The sequence below is a fragment of the Eschscholzia californica genome, unplaced genomic scaffold, assembly GCF_041429995.1.
Source record: "Eschscholzia californica isolate CP2 unplaced genomic scaffold, dmEscCali1.0.p SCAF_4, whole genome shotgun sequence".
NCBI lineage: Eukaryota > Viridiplantae > Streptophyta > Magnoliopsida > Ranunculales > Papaveraceae > Eschscholzia > Eschscholzia californica.
Genome location: NW_028238461.1, coordinates 17545743 through 17567554, shown reverse-complemented (window position 1 = coordinate 17567554; position 21812 = coordinate 17545743). Strand labels below are relative to the sequence as shown.

Genomic DNA, 21812 nt, shown 5'->3' with positions numbered 1-21812 from the left:
TCCGTAATCGATAATTGAGTTTACCCCCTCAACTTACTATTATTGTTAAGAACACAAAAACAATGTTTGACGGTGTGTGGAAATAGAATATGACTATCAAAAGTAATGGTCAGGTAATGTGATTTTAGTAATTGTAATACCTTAGTGTGTTAGATTTAGTCAAGAATATGATCCGTAAATATTTATTTTGTCGGTACACTATTTAACTTGTGATTCAATTCCTTTACGCCAAACATGACCCTAGTATTTTGCCTAAAATAGTAAGTTTAAGAGGGTAAACTCCATTATCAATTATTGAGGGGGATAAACTCAATTACCAATTAGTATTGAGGGGGTAAATTAAAAAAAAAACCTTTGAGATATAATACCTCCCATATGTGTTAAAGGCGCTTCCTTCTTTCAAAATTTTCCTAAGAAGGTGCTTATAACATTATTAAGAGTTAATTCCGTTTCTTTTAACAGTAAGTTTGTTTGTTTTTAACGTCTGAAACTGAATTGGTGGAATTACTTTATAAGTTTGATCTTTGTGTTTTTAAATCTGAAGTTTTATGTCTTAATCAACAGGTTTACATTTATACCCCTATTTAATAGTTTTGACATATAATCCTAATTTTACAAAACCTACCCTTTTCTCTCTAATAAAAAGAAAATACAACCCTAAACTCATCGATCTCTCTTTCTCCATCTTGTCTCTCTCCCCAACCCGGTGAACCTCTCTTCGGCGACATATGTTCGTCCCTGCAATCTCTATCTCTCTCTTTCTCTGTCTCTCTCTCTCTCTCTCTCTCTCTCTCTCTCTCTGGGTAAAGTCAATCTTTCTCTCTCTTACTTCCTCTCGCCCTCTCTCCCCGACAAGATCTTACTTCATCTCTCTCTCTCTCTCTCTCTCTCTCTCTCTCTCTCTCTCTCTCTCTCTCTCTCTCTCTCTCTCTCTCTCTCTCTCTCTCTCTCTCTCTCTCTCTCTCTCTCTCTCTCTCTCTTCCCTCTCACTCTAACCAAAGATTAGTTTGTGGTGGTGCTGATTTTTTGTTGTGGTGGTGTGTTCAGTGGTGGTGGTGGTGTTCGGGTTTCGTTGTGTTCGGGTCTGGTGGTGTTGGGATCTGGTGGTGTTGGGATTTGGTGGTGTTAGGTCTGGTGGTGTGTTCAGTGGTGGTGTTGTTGGTGGTGGTGTTCGGGTCTGGTTGTTTTCGGGGCCTTGTGGTGTTCAGATATGGTGGTGGTGGTTTAACTCGGGTCTGGTGGTGGTGGTGATTCAGTGACGGTTCTGGTGGTGGTGGTGGTTCAGTTCGGGTCTGGTGGTGGTGGTGATTCAGTTCGGGTCTAGTGGTTCAGTTCGGGTCTGGTGGTGGTGGTTCAGTTCGGGTCGGGTGGTGTTGGTGGTGGTGGTGTTCGAGTCTAGTGGTGGTGGTGGTGGTGGTGGTGGTTGTGTTCGAGTCTGGTGGTGGTAGTGGTGGTGGTGGTGGTGGTTGTGTTCGGGTCTGGTGGTGGTGGTGGTGAGAGGAAGAAGAGGGATATAGTTACATAACTTAGATTTTAATAGGGGTATAAATGTCTTTTGCACATTTTCAGATATTGGACACATTTTTCAAACTTGTTTTGAAGTCTGAAATGTTAGGGCATTTATTCAGCCAATTCAGACATGTATTAATTTCAGTTAAAATTTCAGATTAAACTAAAATTCAAAAACAAACATCTGAAATCTGAATTAGGTTCCAATTTAGATTTCAGATCTGAAAATTTGAAAAAACAAACAGCACCTAGCTTTAGAACTTCCCTAGTCCGTTTGATACGTGAGAAACGGTGAGAAAGAAAATCAATTTTTTCTGATGGAAAAAGAAAGTCAATTTTTTCTGATGGGAAACAAAACTTTTAACTGTTTGATAGGGTTATATGAAAACTTAAGGAGTGCCTTTAGAAAGTTACGTACTGTTAGGCTTTGTACGAAGTGCTTTTGAAATCGTGGCTCTTCTCTTCCCCAAATCGTATTCTTCCCCAAATCGTATTCTTCCCCAAATCTTGTTACAGAGATAGAGAGAGAGATAACAAATCATATCTCTTTCTTAAAGATAAACATGGTTACATGAAGATAAACATGCCTACATGAAAATTGCTTAGAGTTACATAAAACTTCACAACAGGGATATTGTAGCAACACCAGTGGTCTATGGATACCTTATTAGTATATCAAATCCATATGTTTCGCCAATTTGTGCAACAAATAGAGAAGTAGATTTATGGTGTGTTTGGATGGCGGAATCATGAATCCGCGGATTCATGAGTCCTTGGGATTCATGATTCCATGGATTCATATGAATCCAAGTAATATTTTTTGGCTTGTTTGGCAATTAAGAATCCTATGATTTATTATTATTTGAGTATTCTTAAACGTCTTTAGAAAAAATATGATTTTTGAAAAAAAAGAATGATTTTGAAAAAAATAATGATTTTGTAGAAGGAAATATTTTTTTGTTGATTTTAAGTTTGAAATTTAGGTTCATTAATCCAAAATCCTAGCAAATCCCAGAGGGTAGGGTGGGATTTTGGTCCAATACAAATTTTGGAATTAGGAATCCTTAGGATTCAAGAGTCCTAGGATTCTTGGTAGCCAAACAGACCAAGGATTCATGATTCCTACCAAATTCCACTTTTGATAGGATTCCTACTTTGGAATCCTGCAACCAAACACACCATTACTAATTTCCAAGTTGGTAAAACTGATCCATGAATGGAGCAACCCTAATTCAACCGATGGAGAAAGGTAGAGGCATAAGTTTTGTATTTAATTTCTGGATTAGTAGTGAAGAAATTCAACAGATTAACATATCTAACTTTAAATTTCTAGATGGAGCAACCCTAATTCAACAAAACAAATTAAAATCAAAGATACGCAACATAACAAATCAAAACCAGGAACATGAGAACATCTTCTTCCTATTTGTGTTCTCTCTCTCTCTGTTTAGAAATTTACAAAGTTTACATGTGTTGATGTGGTTGAACTTGTTGTTTCATCTTGAGAGAGATCCGATGTAGACATAGGAGATTTTTTAGAGTAAGGAGAAAGAAAGAGATTAGATCTCAGTTTTGCTTCAGAACAAAAATGGAGTTTGGTGGTGAATAAGAGATACGAGAGGAGAGAGAGCGCAACTTCAATTGAGGGTGAGAAATCAATTTTACCACCTATTTGGTAGTAAAATAATTAAGGTTATTTTCTTACCTCTTTTTTAATGGCAATCTACTTTCTCGCTCGTTAGGTCTAATCAAACAGCGGAAAATCGATTTTTTTATGAAGATTGTTCTTTATGAAATTTTTTCCTACTTGACTTTCTCACGTATCAAACAGACCCTTAGGTTTTGTTTGATATAACCTATTTTCACATAATGGGACACTACTACTTTTTGTTAAGGTATGGGACACTACTACTTCAAAGATAAAGATAATCATCTTTCAAGGTCCGGTCTCCTCGTTTCTATAAATTGTTTTTCCATATTAACTTTTTTGTGGTATTGGTGGTGAATCTAACAAGGAAAAAAAGTCTAATAAGCTTATACATGTAAAGTCGAGGGAGATGATAGTGTTGTTGTTGGTTGGTGACCATGGCAACCGTCGGTAATGACTACTAATGGTGAAGAAAATAAGATAAAAATGAATTTTTAGAAGCCCACTTCGGTTGTCTTGTCACATGGATAACATTCCACATGGATTATATGTATGTATACACGCAAAAAGCTCAAAGATCAATACGCCATACGTATGAAATGTGAATATATAATAGAATTGACTTCAATGAGAAAATTTGTTTTAATAGACAAAAGTTCGTATATATATGGTGTGTACCATACTACCATGTAACAAGAACAAGTAGTATTCATGCATATACGACCACGAAAGCTTCTATGTTGTTTTAATTTGATTATATGTCTTGTGGAACTACCTATTTTCTATTGTGTCGCGAGTTGTCCAACACTGATTGGGTAACAATCTTCGGAGAAACCAACCCCAAAGCTTCTATTAGCTACGATGGCGTTAACAGCTTGGGTTGGATGGAATGCGTCCCAGAATACGTATTTATCTCTGTTCAAACATGGCTTCTCCAAAGGAAGGCAAGTTAGTGCTCCACCATATCTTCCATTACCACAGCAAGCGTGGTTCACTACTTCAAACCCTAAAAATCAAAAAACAAAAATTCGAAGAAAATAGTTAGTCTCCAATTTTTTGTCCTTATAACTATTTTGATAATTTTTCGCATCTTCTACGTTTTTCAACAATATCTGTTTTGAGAAAAAGACATTCATAACTAATGTTTTCCCCATATGATGGTAATTTTGTCTGATAAAATAGTTGTATAAGATGATAGTTAAAAATATTAGTACTAACCGTATTTCGAAGGATTTTGAACCATCTCAGCTACCACGCCATAAACGTTATGATATACAAAGAAAGAGCCCGGGAGTGAATCGGTGAGAGTCTTCGTGAGTTGAAGGAGACGAGTGTTGAATAGTCTAACCATATCGTTAACTGACTCGATGCAACCATGGTTCCCACTTACCATGGCTAGTTGACTTGGTATGCACCCTAGTGGCCCTACTGCTACCAACACCACCTTTCTTGCACCCAAATCATACAATCTCTGCACCCACATAGTTCAATCCTTTTAACATAAGTCAAACCATGTCAATCGAAAATGTCAAATCGGCTTATTAGTATCTAAATTTTTTATTTTTAAAAAAATGATATAGTATTCTACCGACTCTCATATGGTCACGTTGCGTCGTTTGAAGACAGCATATCAGATACATATTATGCTGCATATTCGAGGGACGGTAGGCATGGGACACATGATATGCAGCAGACAGTAAATTGAAAGACTAAAAACTGCTTCAAGTTTCAATGAAGGAGATCCTGTCCTGTGTATAAGATAATGGTTGGTAGTAATTTCTTGCTTTTAGTGTAAGAAGCAATAAATATAACCCATGCATCCTCAACTATTATTAGTATATTTTTTCATATTTCATTATTTAAAAAGTCTTTTTTTCCGGAATATACAAAAGCAAAGCCACCTCTTTTAGTTGACTTTGTAGTATCATTCCATTGTCATCAATATAGAAAAATATTAGAATAAATTCTAACCAATCAACTTGAGAATCGGCTCGTTTATCTTTTGTTATTTAAAGTTAGACGTCTTAGAACGATAATTTTATACTTACAGAAAGTTGATTAGATAGACATCGAACGAGGAGATCCGCAAAGGCTTCGGGGGTGAAAGTTCGACTACTTGGGTAGAGATTAGGCATGAGATAATTGTTGATATAGTCATTGCTCCCGATAGTAATGTAGTATATTGATTTGGAGATATAGTTTGTGAGTTCTTCTTGGCTATTGAACATACTTGGTAATTGTAATCTTACTGTTTTCTCAAACAATAATATTTGTGCATTCATTGATGCCCTAGCTGCCTGCATTCAAAAACTAACAAGTAACTTTACGCTTGATTTTTTTCTCATATGTGAAGAAAAATCTGATTAATCGATTCATTAATGAAATCGTGGAGTATAATTTTTGAAGTCTTAATTTCCTATGCTCGCTAAGGGCCGAAAATCACGTAAGGCATCATTTCTGGGAGAAAAAAATATGTAAGTCCTTCATATGAAAATTTGCTAGAATATATAAATGTAAAGATATAGGAAAAGTCATAGAAAAATTACATAATTTCCTCCGGTTTCATCGAGGATCCCAGCGGCGGCAGATGCATAGTTGACACCATTCAAAATTTGTGCTCCTTTTGTCGTTGGATTTAGATAAGGCGGTATCAACGGTAGCCCCAACATTTGTGCTAATTAGACGGAAAAAATTAGGCAATTGAGGAAAGCATTGTCGAGCTAAAAGGAGAAGGAAAAAGTAAAAAAGAGTCGTATGGTGTATGGATATACCACATATATCATGTTGTTTGATACGAAAAGAACACATTTCTGTTTCGAGTTGAGAGGAAAATATAAAAGCCTAAGGTAAAATAATAAAGAGCTTACCACCATAATCCACAACGGTATAACCGTTGCAAAACCGACCAGTTGGATAACCGAAATCAATCCCATAAGGGAAATAATTTGCTCTAGCAATGGCTGGTATGTAGTTATTGTTTCCATTATCAATCAAGGAATCTCCAAAGATGAACATAGCAGGTACTAACTTTCTTGCATGGGCACCTTTATGAGTTACACAAATAAACATTGTTACTAAAATCCTAAAATACCCAAGATCCATTTTTAAAACCCTAATTTTCTCCATATAAAAAACTTTCACAAGAAGGTCTTATTTTTGTTCTTGTTCTTAGTTCTACATGAGTGCAAGATTTATAAAGAAAACAAGTACTCGAAGGGAATTGAAACTCAAGTTGAATTTAATGAAAAAAAGAGGTAAGGTAGGTAGGTGGAATTACTACAAGTTATTGTGATTTTTTACTATGTTGCCAAAATGCTTTCAGTTGTGGTAGTTTATAGGGTTGTACTTATGAAAGTTCATGTTTCTTTTATTGGGATTGTTGCTTTTATTGTGAGAGTTGAGGTTATGTTTTGAAAATTGATTGAGCACACATATCTCAAGGAATTTAAGTACCCATCACATCTATAGGCTGCTACTCTAGAAGAATTACTCAAAAGCTAACTAGATTAGTCTTGGCATAGATGGTTTTCTACATTGTCTTTTGGGCATAGGATCACATGTACCCTAACTTTTTATCACAATAAATATCTCTTCTTTCATAATTTGCAAATTTTTGGACGTGGATCAACAAACTTACAAGAAAAGCGGCGAGTGGCTAAAAGAGACAACTTTTGAACTCGACTCTATGGTAGTTTTTTGTCAATTAACCATGGTATGTCTGTTAGAGACTGAACGTGCGAGATCAATGTTGGATCCACTTAAAAGAGATGTATCCGATTAGAAAAAAAGACTATATCTTTTTACTTGAGCATCAAATTAATCGAAGAGTTGTTAAATTGTGCGATCACAAAAAAAAATGTACTTCCCATGAAAGCTCACACCTTGAAGATTGGTTGGTGGTTTTGCCCTTGTCCAATTCGGTTATGCCACATAGAAGTTTACTTCATGTACCCTAGTCAATTGTTTTACATGTGCAATAGTATTTTATGGGATTGAACATGTGCAATTGGTAATAAACTAATTTGAGTAAAATTTATCACTTCGCCAAAAAAGATGAGATATTGCTACTAGTGCAAAGTTTGGAAGAAGTAAGAATTCTCAAATGATTTGATTAAATACCTTACCCACAATCATCTTGTTTTTCATTAGTCTTTTCAAACAATAATACTTAAAAGTATTCGGTAAATTTGATCTTATATTGGTCTTGATTTTCCAATTCAACTATATGTATTTTCGTCTGCCATCTGCATTTTATTATCTCATGACCAATTCGAATGTTTAAAAATTGTGAATTAAACAATGTCTCACTCCCTTTATTCTTTTACTAATCAAACATACATAACATCAAATATGTCAACGAACTTTGTCTGAGTGGTAATTAACTAGATAAATTTTTTTCATATTAAGAATTTCTTCACACAGATTCAGCAAATAAATAGTCAAGAAAAGACACTATTATGGCAGAGTAATTCCACAACATGGACTATGAAAATGTGAGAACGAACTTGTCGGCCCCACAGAAAAGTTGACCAAGTTGGGTTTGAGTTCAAAAAAATATCCATATCCATTGACAGTGATCTTCAGACTTCCACTGAGAAGAGGAGAAGACTGTCGCATGATTTTGCAGATGCAGTAATTGTTAGGTTTCTATACTTTAATTGCAATGTTTTAAATCCACATCCATCTTCAACATTTTTTGTGGTTGGAAGTTGAATCTAAATATTAGAGTTTTTCATTTTTTACTACTTGGAGTACTGGTAATTAATTCTTTGTTACCACTTAAGAGCTTCCACAAAATAAATGCAGGTTACCAATATTATCCACACAAATAATGGTATAGGAAAAAAAAAATTCTACAGAGAGAGAGAGAGGAGAGAGAAAATAAAATTTTTTTTTTTTTTAATATTTGAAAGTCGTCGGCCGGAAATTTGGCCGGCCGACGACCACTGCCGGAGAAGATGATGATGTGGCGTGATAGGTGACTTGGCAGAGAGAGAAAATGAGATGGAGGAGAGAGAGTAACGGACAGTTAAAGATAACGAAAAAAAAGGGCCATACGAGAATATTTGCTAAAGTAGGGGGCCAGGCAGGAAACTGGTCACAAAGTTGGGGGTCATTTGAGAAATAACCCAAAAAGAAAAGAAAAAAAGCAAGTGTACCAGATGAAGAGATGATTGGAGATGTAGATCACTAGATGAATGAAAGGGGCCTAATCTAGCCGAGGTTTTTTCAGAGAAAGCAAAGTAAACTCATTGATGAAAGAAAAACAGAGGTGGTAGCTAAGGAAGCTACTACACCCTGTAACAAACAATAAATAAGAAGATAACATTACAAAAGGCGTATAGCGTGATTATGATACCTCAATATTTAACAAATTGACTAACATGTGTGTTGCTTATCCATTCCTGATTTGAGATCCAAAAGTAAATTGTGCTTGGGAAGTTTTATAGGGTGGTCATTCTTGTTAAAAGGGTCCTCCATGTGAATTCGGTACGAGTCCACCAGAATCAGAGTTCGGTACGAGTCCATGAATTTACAAAAATAGACTACTAGAGTGAATTTCGACGGGCTCAGTACCGAATATTATCTTATGAATTCGGCGGGCTCGTACCGAATATGCTCTTGTGAATTCGGTGGACTCGTAGTCTTGTACCAAATTCACAAGGAGTGACCCTTTTAACAATAATGGGGGCCCCTATAAAACTTCCCATTGTGCTTTGCACCTTGACTTACTATATTCTCCGTTGGTTATTCACTATCATCCAATAAGATGTGATTTCTCTCTAGCCAGATTATCTAGATGATGGCAGGAGGGGTACACAAATAAACAAAAGACTTTCAATCAATAATCTTTTTAACTTTTGGTTCCCTAAGAACTTGAGTAATGATGTGGACATTAATGGAGAGAGACAAATTAGAATAAATCGAATCTCACACTTTAGTTGTGAGTGGGCAAATCAGAAAAAGATGAGAAGAAGTCTCACAATTCAACTTACAAAGAGAGCGTTTGTTAAGAATAGTAAACCTAAGCTCAATTCAACTTACAAAGAGAGCGTCTGTTAAGAATAGTAAACCTAAGCTCTTTTTAATTATCATTCTATCCATTGTTGAGACTACATCTAGCATAATAGCCTATCCAGAGTTGCACGGTTTGTCGTTTTGAAGATTGTTCTAGGCTTAACATTTTGGAGGAGATAAAGGTTGTCCGGTGCAAGTTTTGTTAGTTCTTTTTTGTACTTTTATATAGTTAGAGACTAACAGAGTTGTAGGCTGGTTAGCCGAACACGCTTTATATTTAAATAGTAATTACATAGTTTTGATGGTATTTTTTTCATTCCTTGATGATGGATTTAGGAAAGCTAAAAAGTAGTTATTAGTGGTAATGGTATTGATATATTTGCTAATTGGCCAAAAAAAAATTTCAAAGTTTCAAAGTTACATTTTCCTAGTGATCATATCTAAGCCAACGCTGTAGGAAAATCAAAATAGTTTCTGCAGTGTGAAGACTTTGTCAAAAACTGGTCAACTTTAGTTATAAAGTTGACCAGTATATTTTCTAATTGTTGGGGGGAAAATAAATTTGTTGACCATTTCTTCTCCATTACGGCAAGGGTCGCCGGAATCCGGCCACCACCATCATCACCAGAATCCGGCCAACACCATCATCACCAAAATCCAGTCATCACATCTTTGATGTATCAATGCCAAATGTAACGACATACGTAGATCGTAGTCGACTTCCAAAAAAAAAAAAAAAAAAAATCCAGTCATCACCATCATCATTTGCATCTTTCTCTCTCCCTCTCTCTTTATCGTTCTCACTGCCTCTCTCTCACTATATCCCGTTCTCTCTCTCATTGTATCTCGGTTTCTCCGATCACCAAACCTTAATACTCTCTCTCTCTCTCTCTCTCTCTCTCTCTCTCTCTCTCTCTCTCTCTCTCTCTCTCTCTCTCTCTCTCTCTCTCTCTCTCTCTCTCTCTCTCTCTCTCTCTCTCTCTCTCTCTCTCTCTCTCTCTCTCTCTCGCAGTTTCAGAATTCGTGGTCAGTCGGCCCACAAAATGTCTCCGATCACCAAACCTTAATACTCTGTCTCACATGCACTAAAAGATAGAAGCATACAAAATTTGACAATGAACTGGACCGCTCTCTTACTTGAGTAAGTCATCATGTCTCAAATTAAGTAAAGATCTTTTGTAGACTTAACATTTCCCTCAATCATCGGCTACTCTACTTAGTTAGAAAGAGTGTCAAACCTGAATCCTCCCCTCTAGTTTACCATTTACACCTAATGTAAATGTCTAATGTGAAAGCAGTACAGAAAAAGCACTAGCAATGTCCTTTAATATTTGTTTATGTGGGGACTGGGGTTTCAAACTCATGGTTTAAAATAAGCATCAAAACCCTAGGTCACTTTAGGCCACCAAACATAACCCTCGTAGTTTGCATGCTGCATGGGTAATATACTACAGATACCTTAGCCTAATATTTTGAAGCCAACCCAAAAACACTAAATTCAAGTCTTGAATCTTTGAAATGTTTGTTCTTTTGAGTCTTTCTATGTCTTATTAACCCTAAAATAACTTGTAAAGAAAATGGTACAAGTACAGCATATATTGGAACCCTAGCTTTGACTTGGGTTTGGAATTCCTAACTAGCATTTATTCTATAAATTTCACTTCCTTGTTTCACTTCCCCATCTTAATTTCTTCTCTTCTCTTGTTAGTTGTCACTTAATTCTCATAAGAAAGATGATGAATACTCAAAAGCTTTTATGTCTTCTCCTATGGCTTCTCTTCACTGTTAATCTTGCATTAGGTATAAAACTCCATTGAATATACCAAATTAAACCAAACAACATTGTATATGTATCATGTATATAAATATGCTCTTGCTTCTTTTTCTTTTCACTTTTCGTTCGTTTAAGTATTCTCGTTGCAACTACACAAATGATTAATTAAATGTTCTTCATCTTTCTTTGCTTCCTGTCAAACAGATGCACATGCCACCAGCTTGGGAAATGGAGGAAGAAAACTATTAGTTCATAATGGCCATGTGATTCAGGTAACTCCACTATATGGGAGTAAAGATAGGGAACAAGAATAACTAGGCAGACTCTGAACAAAAATCTTAGGTGGCTTGTTGTGGTTCGTGTTTCCGATGATTTTGATAAATTAACCGGCGAATCACGACAAACCATATAAGATTTCTGTCCCGAGTTTCTCAAGTTTTTCTGGTTCCCTGTCATTACTCATATATATATATGGATGCTCTCTCTTCTCTCTCTCCATGCAAGACATGAAAGTTACATTTTCCTAGTGATCATATCTAACAGTTAACCCTTATTATCTATGCCAATAGAAACATCTTGCCATGTTGAAGCCAAGAAGTAAATCAGTTGATGATATCTCAAACACCAACCAACTTAACTATGATCAAGAGACCAAGGTTAACTCAGATAATAGCAACTTCAAAGTTTCCCATAGAGATCCTACTTCTCAAAAATTTGACTCACAAAAGATATCCCCAACTACCAATAAGTTTATGACCTTGATGCATAAAGATTACAATGGATTCCGTCAGCCACACCGAAAGCCTCCTATAAACAACCATGAACCCTTGGATGCAGACTATACCCCGATTCGCAAGCCTCCAACAAGCGACAACAATTACGAATCCTTAAACGACTATACACCTCCTCGCAAGCCTCGTCGTAAACCGCCCATTAACAATCATCAACCATTGGATGAAGACAATGGGAAACCCTAAAGGATATATATGTATGTATATATATATCACAATTTTGCTCTACAAGGAACTACAACTAGAACTAGTCCTACTACTTTGTAATTTCTTTTTTGTTTTTGTTTTTGTTTTTCTTCCTCTTAATATAGAGAGGGTAATCTACCAAGTGTTTGTTCTTGTTTTTTTTAACTATGTAAACTAGCTTTGTCTAGCAAGTAAGGTCAAGATATAAATCAAATATATGATTATATATATATATATATATATGTAAGTCCTTGTTTTCTTTGAATTATGTAACTAGATTTATCTATGGAAGTGTTTATCACTAGTACCATATGCTTCTCTGGCTATTACTACTATTTTTTTTCCCTTTTGACCTTTTTCGACCAACACACACTACTGGAAGTATTTTGAATATGGATCGACCTGATTTGTGACCAGCGAAACAACTTTCTAACCCATACACCAAATTTTTGGCCCGATCTTTTTAGCTTATGTTTGCCCTGGTCTAATATGTTTGCCCTGTCTTATTAGGGTAGTTATCAATGTAAGGTTACCATGTATTTTCGAAAATGGAGGAGAGACGATGAGGCAGGATTAGGATCTCCGGTGAACTATATAAACTGAATCCCTATAGATATCTTTGTAGGGAAATGATAGAGTGACTTAGAATTTGGTACAAAAGCGGTCCTCACCGTAGTCAAACTTGGAAAAAAAACCTTGTTTTTTAGTGAATTCCACGTCATTATGTCATCCTCTAAAGTCATCATCTAAGTAACTCTAGCATCTCCCATCTTTGTAACTTGTTCTTCTTTTATAGCGAAATCATTGCGCCATTGTTCGTCGTGGAAGAGGCCAAATAAACCGAACCCGGTACATTTCTTGTTTTCTATGTGATTGTTAACTTTGTTCATTTATTGGTTGCTTGTTCATCGTCGACATAACAAGCACAAACGAGAACAAGAGATAAACACGAAAGACTTGGATAACAAATTAGCAAAGCAGAGAACTAAAGAAAGGAAAAGAAACCTACTACTATTTTATTTGTTACATACAAGGAAACTTGCATAATTCAGCTCAGCCTAAGAACAAAAGTAGCTAAATCTAGATACACCAACAAACACCAATACTAATTAACATGATTTAGAAGATCATATACAGCATTAACCTCACAAGGGTTCTACAATTCTATTTTGATATACAATTGTTATTTCAATTTCCCATACATATTCAACTAATTAATTCTCAAAACAAAGTAACTTGGCTGTATGATTTGCTCAAGAAAAAGCTCACCTAACCTGGCAGTAAGGATCTTCTTCCTTCATATATACATAGAGTGATGCTGTCTTGCCTCCACTTACACCACCAGTTACACCTCCTTCGACCATCTCACTGTTCGTTCATTAATAATTTTTTGTTATAAAGATACGCGTGTCTATCTCGAGAAATCTTTTGAGAATTTCAAAACTAACACATAGGTACTGGACGGCAACGTATCATTTTCCATATATTTATGATCTTTACCACGCATCAAAAGCCCTTATAACATACAAATAGGAACATTTAAGGGTCAAAAATTGATGGGTCGTGCTTGAAGAAAGAGTGGGGTCATCGAGGCTCAACTTTCATGTGACTCGAGGACCCAAAACCTGCAATGAAGTTTTTGAACTTGAAAACTTGAGGTTTTGCACAAAAGATAAAAAAGTTCTTGAGCAAATCAAGTATGTTACCACTTACCATTTGAGTCTTGGCTGGCGAAAGACGGATTAGCACCTAAATTCATCACTGCATGATGGAGTTCATCGCCCCATGCATTTGGCATCTGTGATGATTCAATACCTCTTGTGAAATGGTGCAAAGTAAAGGAAAAAGAATAAATAGTAATTTTCTTTAAATCATTTCCTCTGAATTTTATAGAAGTCTTAGCCAAATTGGTACACCAAAAATATGTCACTAGACTGTAACGAGATAAGAAACCACAAAAGCAACTATAGAATATACTTTCCTATTTACACGGTATGTTTTTAGGCCCACCTATCAAAACCCAATTAGGAACTAGTCCCCTTTTCCAATACTTATAGTTTTAACTCAACCCGAGCTCCCCGATCTTAATGGGGTCGAGTTAACCATATTGAAGCAACTGGATTACTTTTCCAAAGCAGATTGAATAAGAAGGTTATTGGCATAAAATCCAAAGATAGGATCAAGGAATACAATTTTGGTTTTGATTGAAATTACATTCCGTCCGGAAATGGAAGAAGAAAAATCTCGGTTAGTGTGGAAATTTTTACAAATCCATGGAAATGATAGAAATATGACGAAATTGTATATAACAAGATTATTAAACCATAAAGAAGCATAAAAATGATGTATATAACGGATTAACAAAATCTATTAGTTTGAGGGGATATTAACAATTACACAGTTACGCCCGGGAGTAAACGGAATAACTTCTTGACAATTACACCCAAAAGATAGCATTCTTACTGATAATAGTTAATAGTTAACAAACTCTGTTACTTTGAAAAGGCATCGTCAATTACATAGTTGTATCAAGGGTGTTACTAAGATAAAATCAGTTTAGGTAGTTAAGTCAAAGGGTAAACCGATCAAACAGATTTAGAAAACATTGAAAACATAATATATGTCTTTAGTTTTAGTTTCTCTGAGTTTTTTTTGCTAGATTTCCTTTATGTCGGTCTAAATTTCCATCACATCGGTGAAAATTTCGAAATTTCCCCCATGTCGGTGGAAACTACGCACAAAATAGTTGTAAGTGCGATTTCGTGCACCTAATCTAAATTTCCGAAATATTTCGCGAATTTCCACCGAAATTTCCTTCCTTGGATAAGATCTATGTCCAGGAGTCATTATGACTTTGCTGACATACAACTATCACATAAGATCCTAAGTATCATACTGAGAAACTTTTAGAGGAGAAAGAATGTGAATGAGGCAAAAACTTGTACCTGATGAGTAAGTTCCTTGTATCCAACATTCAATGCTGTCAATTCAGAATTAATGGATCTCCTGAGCAGTTCTGACGGGTTACTAACATCGGTAATTCCTAACTGAACTAGTCCTTGTTGAGATGGATGTAGCTGAGGATGAGGGCCATAAGGCATATTCATATTTGATAAAAACCTCATTGTGGATGGACCACCTTTTGATTGAAGCATCTGTAACTAAGAAAGTAACAATAAGTTAAGAAAAGAAGAAAGAGGGAGAACTAATATATTTGTGCATGCCGGTATGGATCTCACTGACCTCTTTCGCGAGGAGACCTTCAAAATTGAATTCAAGCCGTGGATTGACAGCTGCAAACTTCATTGACAAAAACTGAAGCAAGAAAAGTTTTACGTTACATTAAGTTACCAACTTTGTAACATGTGTGTCTCTCCACTGTGGAGACCAGGCTTCCGATCTTACTGTACCAAAAAAACGATTGACTTTGTAAAAGGTAAAGAATGAGTTTTTATAGCTTCAACCAAACTAATCTGGTTTTTAGACCAATTTTGAAAACTGACCCCTGCCTTAAGCTCAAAACTTTGCCCATCTTGATCACATGTCGACCAGGGTCTAGATGGTATAAATGTCGAGTATCACGTCTTATGGTGTCATGATATGGTGGAGATGTGCTAGATAGTTTAAAGCAATTAATTTCAAGATAATGTGAATATGAATATCATATAAACCAATTAATAGTTGAGCCATGTGAGGATGGCTACTAATATTCAAGCCAAAATTGACCAAACTAGTGTCCACTAACTACATATTGGGTTAAATGTTTTCACTTTAACAGAGACAGAGCCAGACAATAACCTAGACTCCTAGATGGTACACGAGTATATGCAAAATTCACAGAATATCAACCAGAGCTTCAGTTTCCAGAACCGGTTAGATAAACACATGGAGAACTTGTCAAAAACATTGTTCTTGAAAAAACAGCTTTAAAACATGCTACTAAATCCTAATTGCTCCGAACGCTAAAATATGAAATTACTTACTAGTTATGAACTTATGATAATGTTAAAAAGACCTTCAGATATATCATATTTGTAGTTACCTCAACTTGCCGTTGCAGTGACTGCACATAGTTAATAATCTCATCGAGCATGACAGCCTTGCCAGTAACCTATAATGAGACGACAATAAATAAAACAAAGTCTGAATATTAATCTAGTTAGGATTCCTAAGACGTTAAAGAAAAACAATTACCTTGCTGCAACCAGGTACTAGTTCTTGAAGGAACTTCATCCTTTCACTTATCTTTTCCCTTCTTACCTGTTATAGATACCAATAAACGTGACACCTAAAAATCTTTATTTACAATAGAAGCTAAGATTTCTTGATACAAAAACGTACCCTTTCTGCAAGACTATGGCTGTTTGTAGCCTGACCTCTTCTTGCTCTGACATGAATATAATCCTCCTTGGGAGCATCCAAAGACTGACTTTTATCTTTAGTGTTTTTACCATTAGCCTTACCAGTAGATGAACTTGAACTTGGATCCAGTTTCTCTTTAGTTTCAGTTAAATCCTTAGCAGATTCGTCAGGAGGTGATGAGGTTACTTTCATTTGATCAAGCTCAGAATTCTGAAATATTTAAACACATTAAGATGGAAAGTAAGCATAATACTTGTTTGCTACTTACGTGACCCTTTTAGATGCATTTTCTACCTGAGCGCGTCTCTTCCTCTTTTTTGAGCCAAGAATCTCAACTGGAGACGGTCTCCCAGCATCTTCTGCCATGGGTGGCTCCTCTCGGCTACCACAGTCATCGAACTCAGTTTCATCAGCCTCAATTTTAGAAACCATTGCTAGGTTTTTTTCATCATTCTTCAGTGGAGACCCCTTGGAGGATCCATAATCAACAGAAAGAGAATTATCTCTCACAACTTCCTCCTCTTGTGGTCGCACTTCCAACCGGTTATCTAGAAGTACATCTTGGGGACCTTGAATTGATCCCCTGCTCTTAGAAGACCGATTCTGAGATTGAGAAATGCCAAAAGGGTTCAAGATATCACTAAAATTTTCACCATTAAAGCACGAAAATTTAGCAGCTCGCTCGATGAATGCTGAATCAGCTGGGAACTGGGATAAGTTCTGAGGATGGAAACCACCGTCTGGTTGTATGAAACTGGCAGTTCTCACTGTCGGAATTGGGTAGTTCCAATCCATCTCAAGTGGTTTATCAATACCCACTGAAGTTCCAGGAACTCCTTTTTCAATCAGAAATGTGGAAGAACTTGTGCATGGTTCAATGTTGTTGTTACAGGACCCCAAGTTTTGCGAATTTGGGTAATCCCAAAAACTTGAGCTAAACGAGTTCATCATGGAAATAGATGAAGTAGCAGAGGAACCACCGAGGCCCCCTCTGCAAATGTTGACAGAGTTGTTTGTACCACAAACCATAGGTTGAGTGGAGATATTAGCATTTCCATATTCCCAGTCTGACTTCAAATTAGGTGACTGGTGTTCCGAAGCAGCCATATTTCTCTTTTGCAGCTTCTTATCACCCAAGTCCATCTACTCTTGACGACAAAACAACTTTAAACAGTAAGAAGATTATTTCGCAATACCCTTAACAGTGGATATAATTGCCTCAAATTTTGAAAAGAAAAACAACCACAGATTGGCCTCTGAATTCCTAATAATCGAAACACTCTCACTTAAGACATTTCCAGATTGACTTCAACAACAGCACCTATTGTTTTCTCCAAAGGAGGAACTGTCTACTCAACTGAACACGAAGAACTCCACTAATTTCATTAGACGCATAAGAAATGTATTCACCACATCACCTAAAATTTGTCACCTTTAACATCCAAATCCATTCAACAGGATTTTCTCTTCAATAATCAAAACTCTTAAATTTACTGAGATATCGTTTGACTAAACAAAGTTAAGAGGGGGGCCTCGGTCCGGGAAGGGGACTTATTTGAGCAATGGGAAAGAAAAGATAGCTCGGTAGTGCAAGAACTTTCAACTTCGCTCAAGTCAAAATTTAACTTTCTTTTATAGTTATTGCCTTTTTTTCTTATGATTTTATAATTTAGTAACTTAAGCTCAACACTTAGAATGAGAATCATAGTCTTTCCAATTTATATTTGTCTTCTCCACCACCACCATCACAATGATACCATCACCTACATCACAATGACACCACCACCACCACCACCACCACCACCAGATGACCATCACCACCAGATGACCATCACCACCGCTATCACCACAACCATACCTCCTCCGGGACCACCACACCGCCTCCTTCACCAACAATGACAGTACCACCATCCCACCACCACCCACCACCATACCAAAACGACCCACTATGACCATACCTACACCACCACAATACCACCACACCGCAACCCACCACGACCACCATCACACTCCACCACCACCAAAACTTAAAATAAAAAATTAACAAGTACCAAAATGAAAAAGCAAAAACAAAATAAACAAGAGGATATGTTGCCAAACTAACTTTTTAACTTTTTGATTTGTAAGCAAAAGAATGTTTTTACAACTTCCTACTTTTTTTAAAGCAAAAGAACTTCTACTACAAGCAAAAACACTTGTACTTTGGCCTTGCAAATGACACCTAAAACATGCATATGAGTCTTTAGATGTTCAAAGTGATCACATGAAGGTGTTGTTTGACAACTCAAAGCAATAAATAGTTTTACTTGTAGTAGAAGTACTTTTGCTTTCAGAAAGAAGAAAATTATGGAAAGTTTCTTTGGTAAAATACTTATAAATCAAAAAGTCAAAAAGTTAGTTTGGTAGCATAATCTACTTTTTCTTTTTTTTTTGTTTTCCATTTACGTGCTTACGTTTATATAATTTATGTAAAATTTTGGTGATGGTGCTACCAGTATTGGTGATTATGGTGGTGATGACGATGATGGTAGTGAACATGTAATGATAGTGGTGGTATGGGATAGTGGTTGTGTCGTAGTCGTGAAGGTGGAATTTTGGTGTGGTGATGATGGCGAAGTTGTCGTAGTGGTGGTGGTAGTAGTAACATGGTTATAGTGGCATCATGGAGATAGTTGTGGTTGTGGAGGTATGGTGGTTTTGGTGGAGGTACTATGGTGATTTTGGTGGAGGTATGATGGTGTCGTGGCTGTGGTGGTTTGCGGTGATGGTATGATGGCAGCAAAGGTGTTGTGGTGGTGGTGGAGGAGCAATGGTTGTGTGGACATGTGGTGGTAGTGGTGGTGTTGGAGATGATGGTGTGATGGTGGTAAAAGTGTGCTGGTGGTGGTGGTGGTGGTGATGGAGGTGGAACATGTTAGAGTATAAAGATCGAGATGAATCGAGATCCGTAGAGATCCGTATCAACCGTCCAAGATATATGAAGATATTATTTGTACTTATCCTAGATAGAGTCCTAGGAAAATAAGATACCCGAATCACTCTATAAATAGAAGTGACCTCTATGTATTTTACATTGAATTGAGTTGCATTGAGTCTTCGAGTTTGTAACCAATCAATCCCACGATTGTGGAGATAATATAATATAGCCATTCATGGCTTTCTCCGTGGATGTAGGTCGTGATCCTCCGACTGAACCATGTAAACTATTGTGTTATTTATTTAGTTCGTATCTTCTATTCTAGCGACTAACATGAATTTTCACATGGTATCAAGAGCAGGTTTGTTAATCCTGTGGTTTCTTAGCTTCCGCGCTTTTCCGACGAACAACTCTCTCTACAACTTTGGACGATTCAATACTGTTCTAAAGTTTGTATCCCTCGAATAACTTGTTGTTCTCTCTCGGTTATCTCTACTTATTGGAACCGTACTTTTCGCCGATCGATTTTCCGGCTGCTCTACTCCCATCATGGAGTTAGTAATATTCTTCAATCACCTTTCTGTGATTCGAATAGCATATTTGTTGCTTCCAGTAATGCTGCTACTCGTTCTTCACTTTATGTTTTTCATCTTTCCTCGATGGGATTGAGATCAAGTGAAGGTTTGTTTCGCAGTAACAAAACAAGTCTCTTCGGTTGCAAGAATGGTGATTCAACCAACCAATTTTTCAGCAATTCGCCAATTCTTCTACACACATCCAGTACAGTTGGAAACATGTGTGTTTTCAGCACCTATTCTAATAAGGGGGGGGCACATTCATCTCCTTATGGCTATTCTATTCAACCTCCACTTCCCGTTGGATATTCAATGCTAGTGGGTCTAATATTAGCCAATATTGTGAGCAGTGCAAAGTATCAATGATCACCTTTGATTCAAGCAAAGACTTAAATCATACTTCCTTGGAAGCCCATCCTTATAGTTTACATCATGACTACTACTCAATCACATGGAGTATGTTTCTAAAGTACGTGGGCACCTTATATGAATGGCTATATTATATTATCTCCACAATCGTGGGATTGATTGGTTACAAACTCGAAGACTCAATGCAACTCAATTCAATGTAAAATACATAGAGGTCACTTCTATTTATAGAGTGATTCGGGTATCTTATTTTCCTAGGACTCTATCTAGGATAAGTACAAATAATATCTTCATATATCTTGGACGGTTGATACGGATCTCTACGGATCTCGATTCATCTCGATCTTTATACTCTAACAGAACATTGAAGGTGGTGGTTGTGGAGGTGGAAATTTGATGGTGCATGGTGGTGGTTTGATGGTTTGATGATTGTGGTGGTGGTTGTGTTGGAGATGATGGTTTGTTGGTGGTGGTGGAGGCTTGGTGTTTTGGCGGTGATAGTGGTGGCAGTGGAGGTACTGTGATGGTGGTGTTAATGTACTAGTGTAGAGTAGTAAAGGAAGAGATAAATTGAGTTGATTAAATCTATTTTATATGTCGAATTTAAGTTTACCTAACTTTAAAATCATAAGCTAAAAATTAAAACTCCAAAAAAGTTAAATTTTAACTTAAGCGAAGTCGAAAGTCTTCGCATTACCAAACTAACATTTCTAGTTAATCGAGTAGAAAAGTTACTCATTATTGTGTTGTCAAACAACACCTAAATCTCATTAATCAAAACTCCAGAATGGCGTACATTCTAACACGACTCTTAAACAAGAATATATACTTCAACATATTTTTGCAACATCATAAATCAACATTCCGAACTACAGAGAGATTAAAAATCATTAACATCCTAATTTGCTCATCATCACACTTTATCACAAAGAACCTAACTTTATGAAGCCCTAACTTAGTTTATAGTTGAAAATACCTATAGAAATGAACCAACAACCTCATGCAATTTTAACTGATTACTAATGTAAAGAAACTAGATATTTCAGTTTTAAAACCCTAGAATTCCCAAATTTAGTTCTACTTGAACAGAGAATCTCAAATCAAGTCTTTACTCAAACAACTAAATTATTCACACATTCATTAACAATCCAGAACTAAAACATTTACATTCTCTATATTTCATTAAAATCCAGGAAAAACCCAAAATTCTCGAAGTATGGTAGATGATCTCTATTTCAGTAAATGATTAAAATTTGTAAATTTACCTCCAAATTGATCAAAGGGTTTTATGTAAGCTCTTAGGCCACTTCTACAACTTCATCAAAGCTATTTCTACATGCAAGAAAGGATTTCATCAATGGAGATTTTCAAGCTAATTCTCCAACTTCCCTCTCTCTCTCTTTCCAGCAGTCCAACGTCCCTTTCCTCCGTTTCAGTTTCTATTTTAGTTTTACTTGATTGCTCTCCCTCTTTTATACTATATAAATCGAGGAGCCAGCCAGCCGGGAATCAAAATTAGCCAAGAATGTAAAATTTGATCCAAAATATACTCCAAAGGGCTAAAAACAATTCCACATTTTTGCATGGTGATTAAACACACTTTCCTAGAGTTTTTTTTACAAAAAATGGTGAGGTGGGGAAGTGTTTAACTAAATAATATTAT

General features: G+C 36.3%; 2 protein-coding genes across 5 annotated transcripts; both read right to left on the bottom strand.

Annotated features, from left to right (window-relative positions):
- Positions 1–3750: 3750 nt before the first annotated feature.
- Positions 3751–6538, bottom strand: GLIP7 (GDSL-motif lipase 7). Its single transcript, XM_086634240.1, has 5 exons — positions 6025–6538; positions 5704–5831; positions 5206–5454; positions 4376–4628; positions 3751–4163 (listed from the first exon to the last, which is right to left on the bottom strand). Exons 1-5 carry the CDS (start codon positions 6281–6283, stop codon positions 3940–3942), a joined length of 1113 nt encoding a protein of 370 aa, XP_086490366.1. The 5' UTR covers positions 6284–6538; the 3' UTR covers positions 3751–3939.
- Positions 6539–12897: 6359 nt separating this feature from the next.
- Positions 12898–21734, bottom strand: LOC147543318 (transcription factor bHLH49-like). Of its 4 annotated transcripts, none has more exons than XM_086634767.1 (9): positions 21415–21734; positions 16583–17431; positions 16268–16498; positions 16121–16186; positions 15969–16037; positions 15170–15241; positions 14872–15081; positions 13640–13724; positions 12898–13551 (listed from the first exon to the last, which is right to left on the bottom strand). In XM_086634767.1, the coding sequence occupies exons 2-9, from the start codon at positions 17429–17431 to the stop codon at positions 13511–13513; spliced, it is 1623 nt and encodes a 540-aa protein (XP_086490893.1). In that variant the 5' UTR covers positions 21415–21734; the 3' UTR covers positions 12898–13510. The 4 variants fall into 4 exon arrangements, with proteins under 4 accessions (XP_086490893.1, XP_086490892.1, XP_086490895.1 ...); XM_086634766.1 differs by having other exon boundaries at positions 14872–15087; positions 21415–21702; XM_086634769.1 differs by having other exon boundaries at positions 12898–13294; positions 21415–21595.
- Between the last annotated feature and the right edge of the window lie 78 nt (positions 21735–21812).

Bases quoted from the DNA above. Each gene is read 5' to 3' on its own strand.
- GLIP7 (XM_086634240.1), bottom strand. From the start codon at position 6,283: ATGGAGAAAATTAGGGTTTTAAAAATGGATCTTGGGTATTTTAGGATT. The intron at 5,455-5,703 runs GTAATTTTTCTA...TTTTGAATGCAG, and splicing joins ATGAAACCGGAGGAAATTAT to GCAGCTAGGGCATCAATGAA. The intron at 4,629-5,205 runs GTAAGTATAAAA...ATGTGGGTGCAG, and splicing joins GTCTATCTAATCAACTTTCT to AGATTGTATGATTTGGGTGC.
- LOC147543318 (XM_086634766.1), bottom strand. From the start codon at position 17,431: ATGGACTTGGGTGATAAGAAGCTGCAAAAGAGAAATATGGCTGCTTCG. The intron at 15,242-15,968 runs GTAACTACAAAT...TTCTTGCTTCAG, and splicing joins CACTGCAACGGCAAGTTGAG to TTTTTGTCAATGAAGTTTGC. The intron at 13,552-13,639 runs GTAAGTGGTAAC...ACTTCATTGCAG, and splicing joins CGCCAGCCAAGACTCAAATG to GTTTTGGGTCCTCGAGTCAC.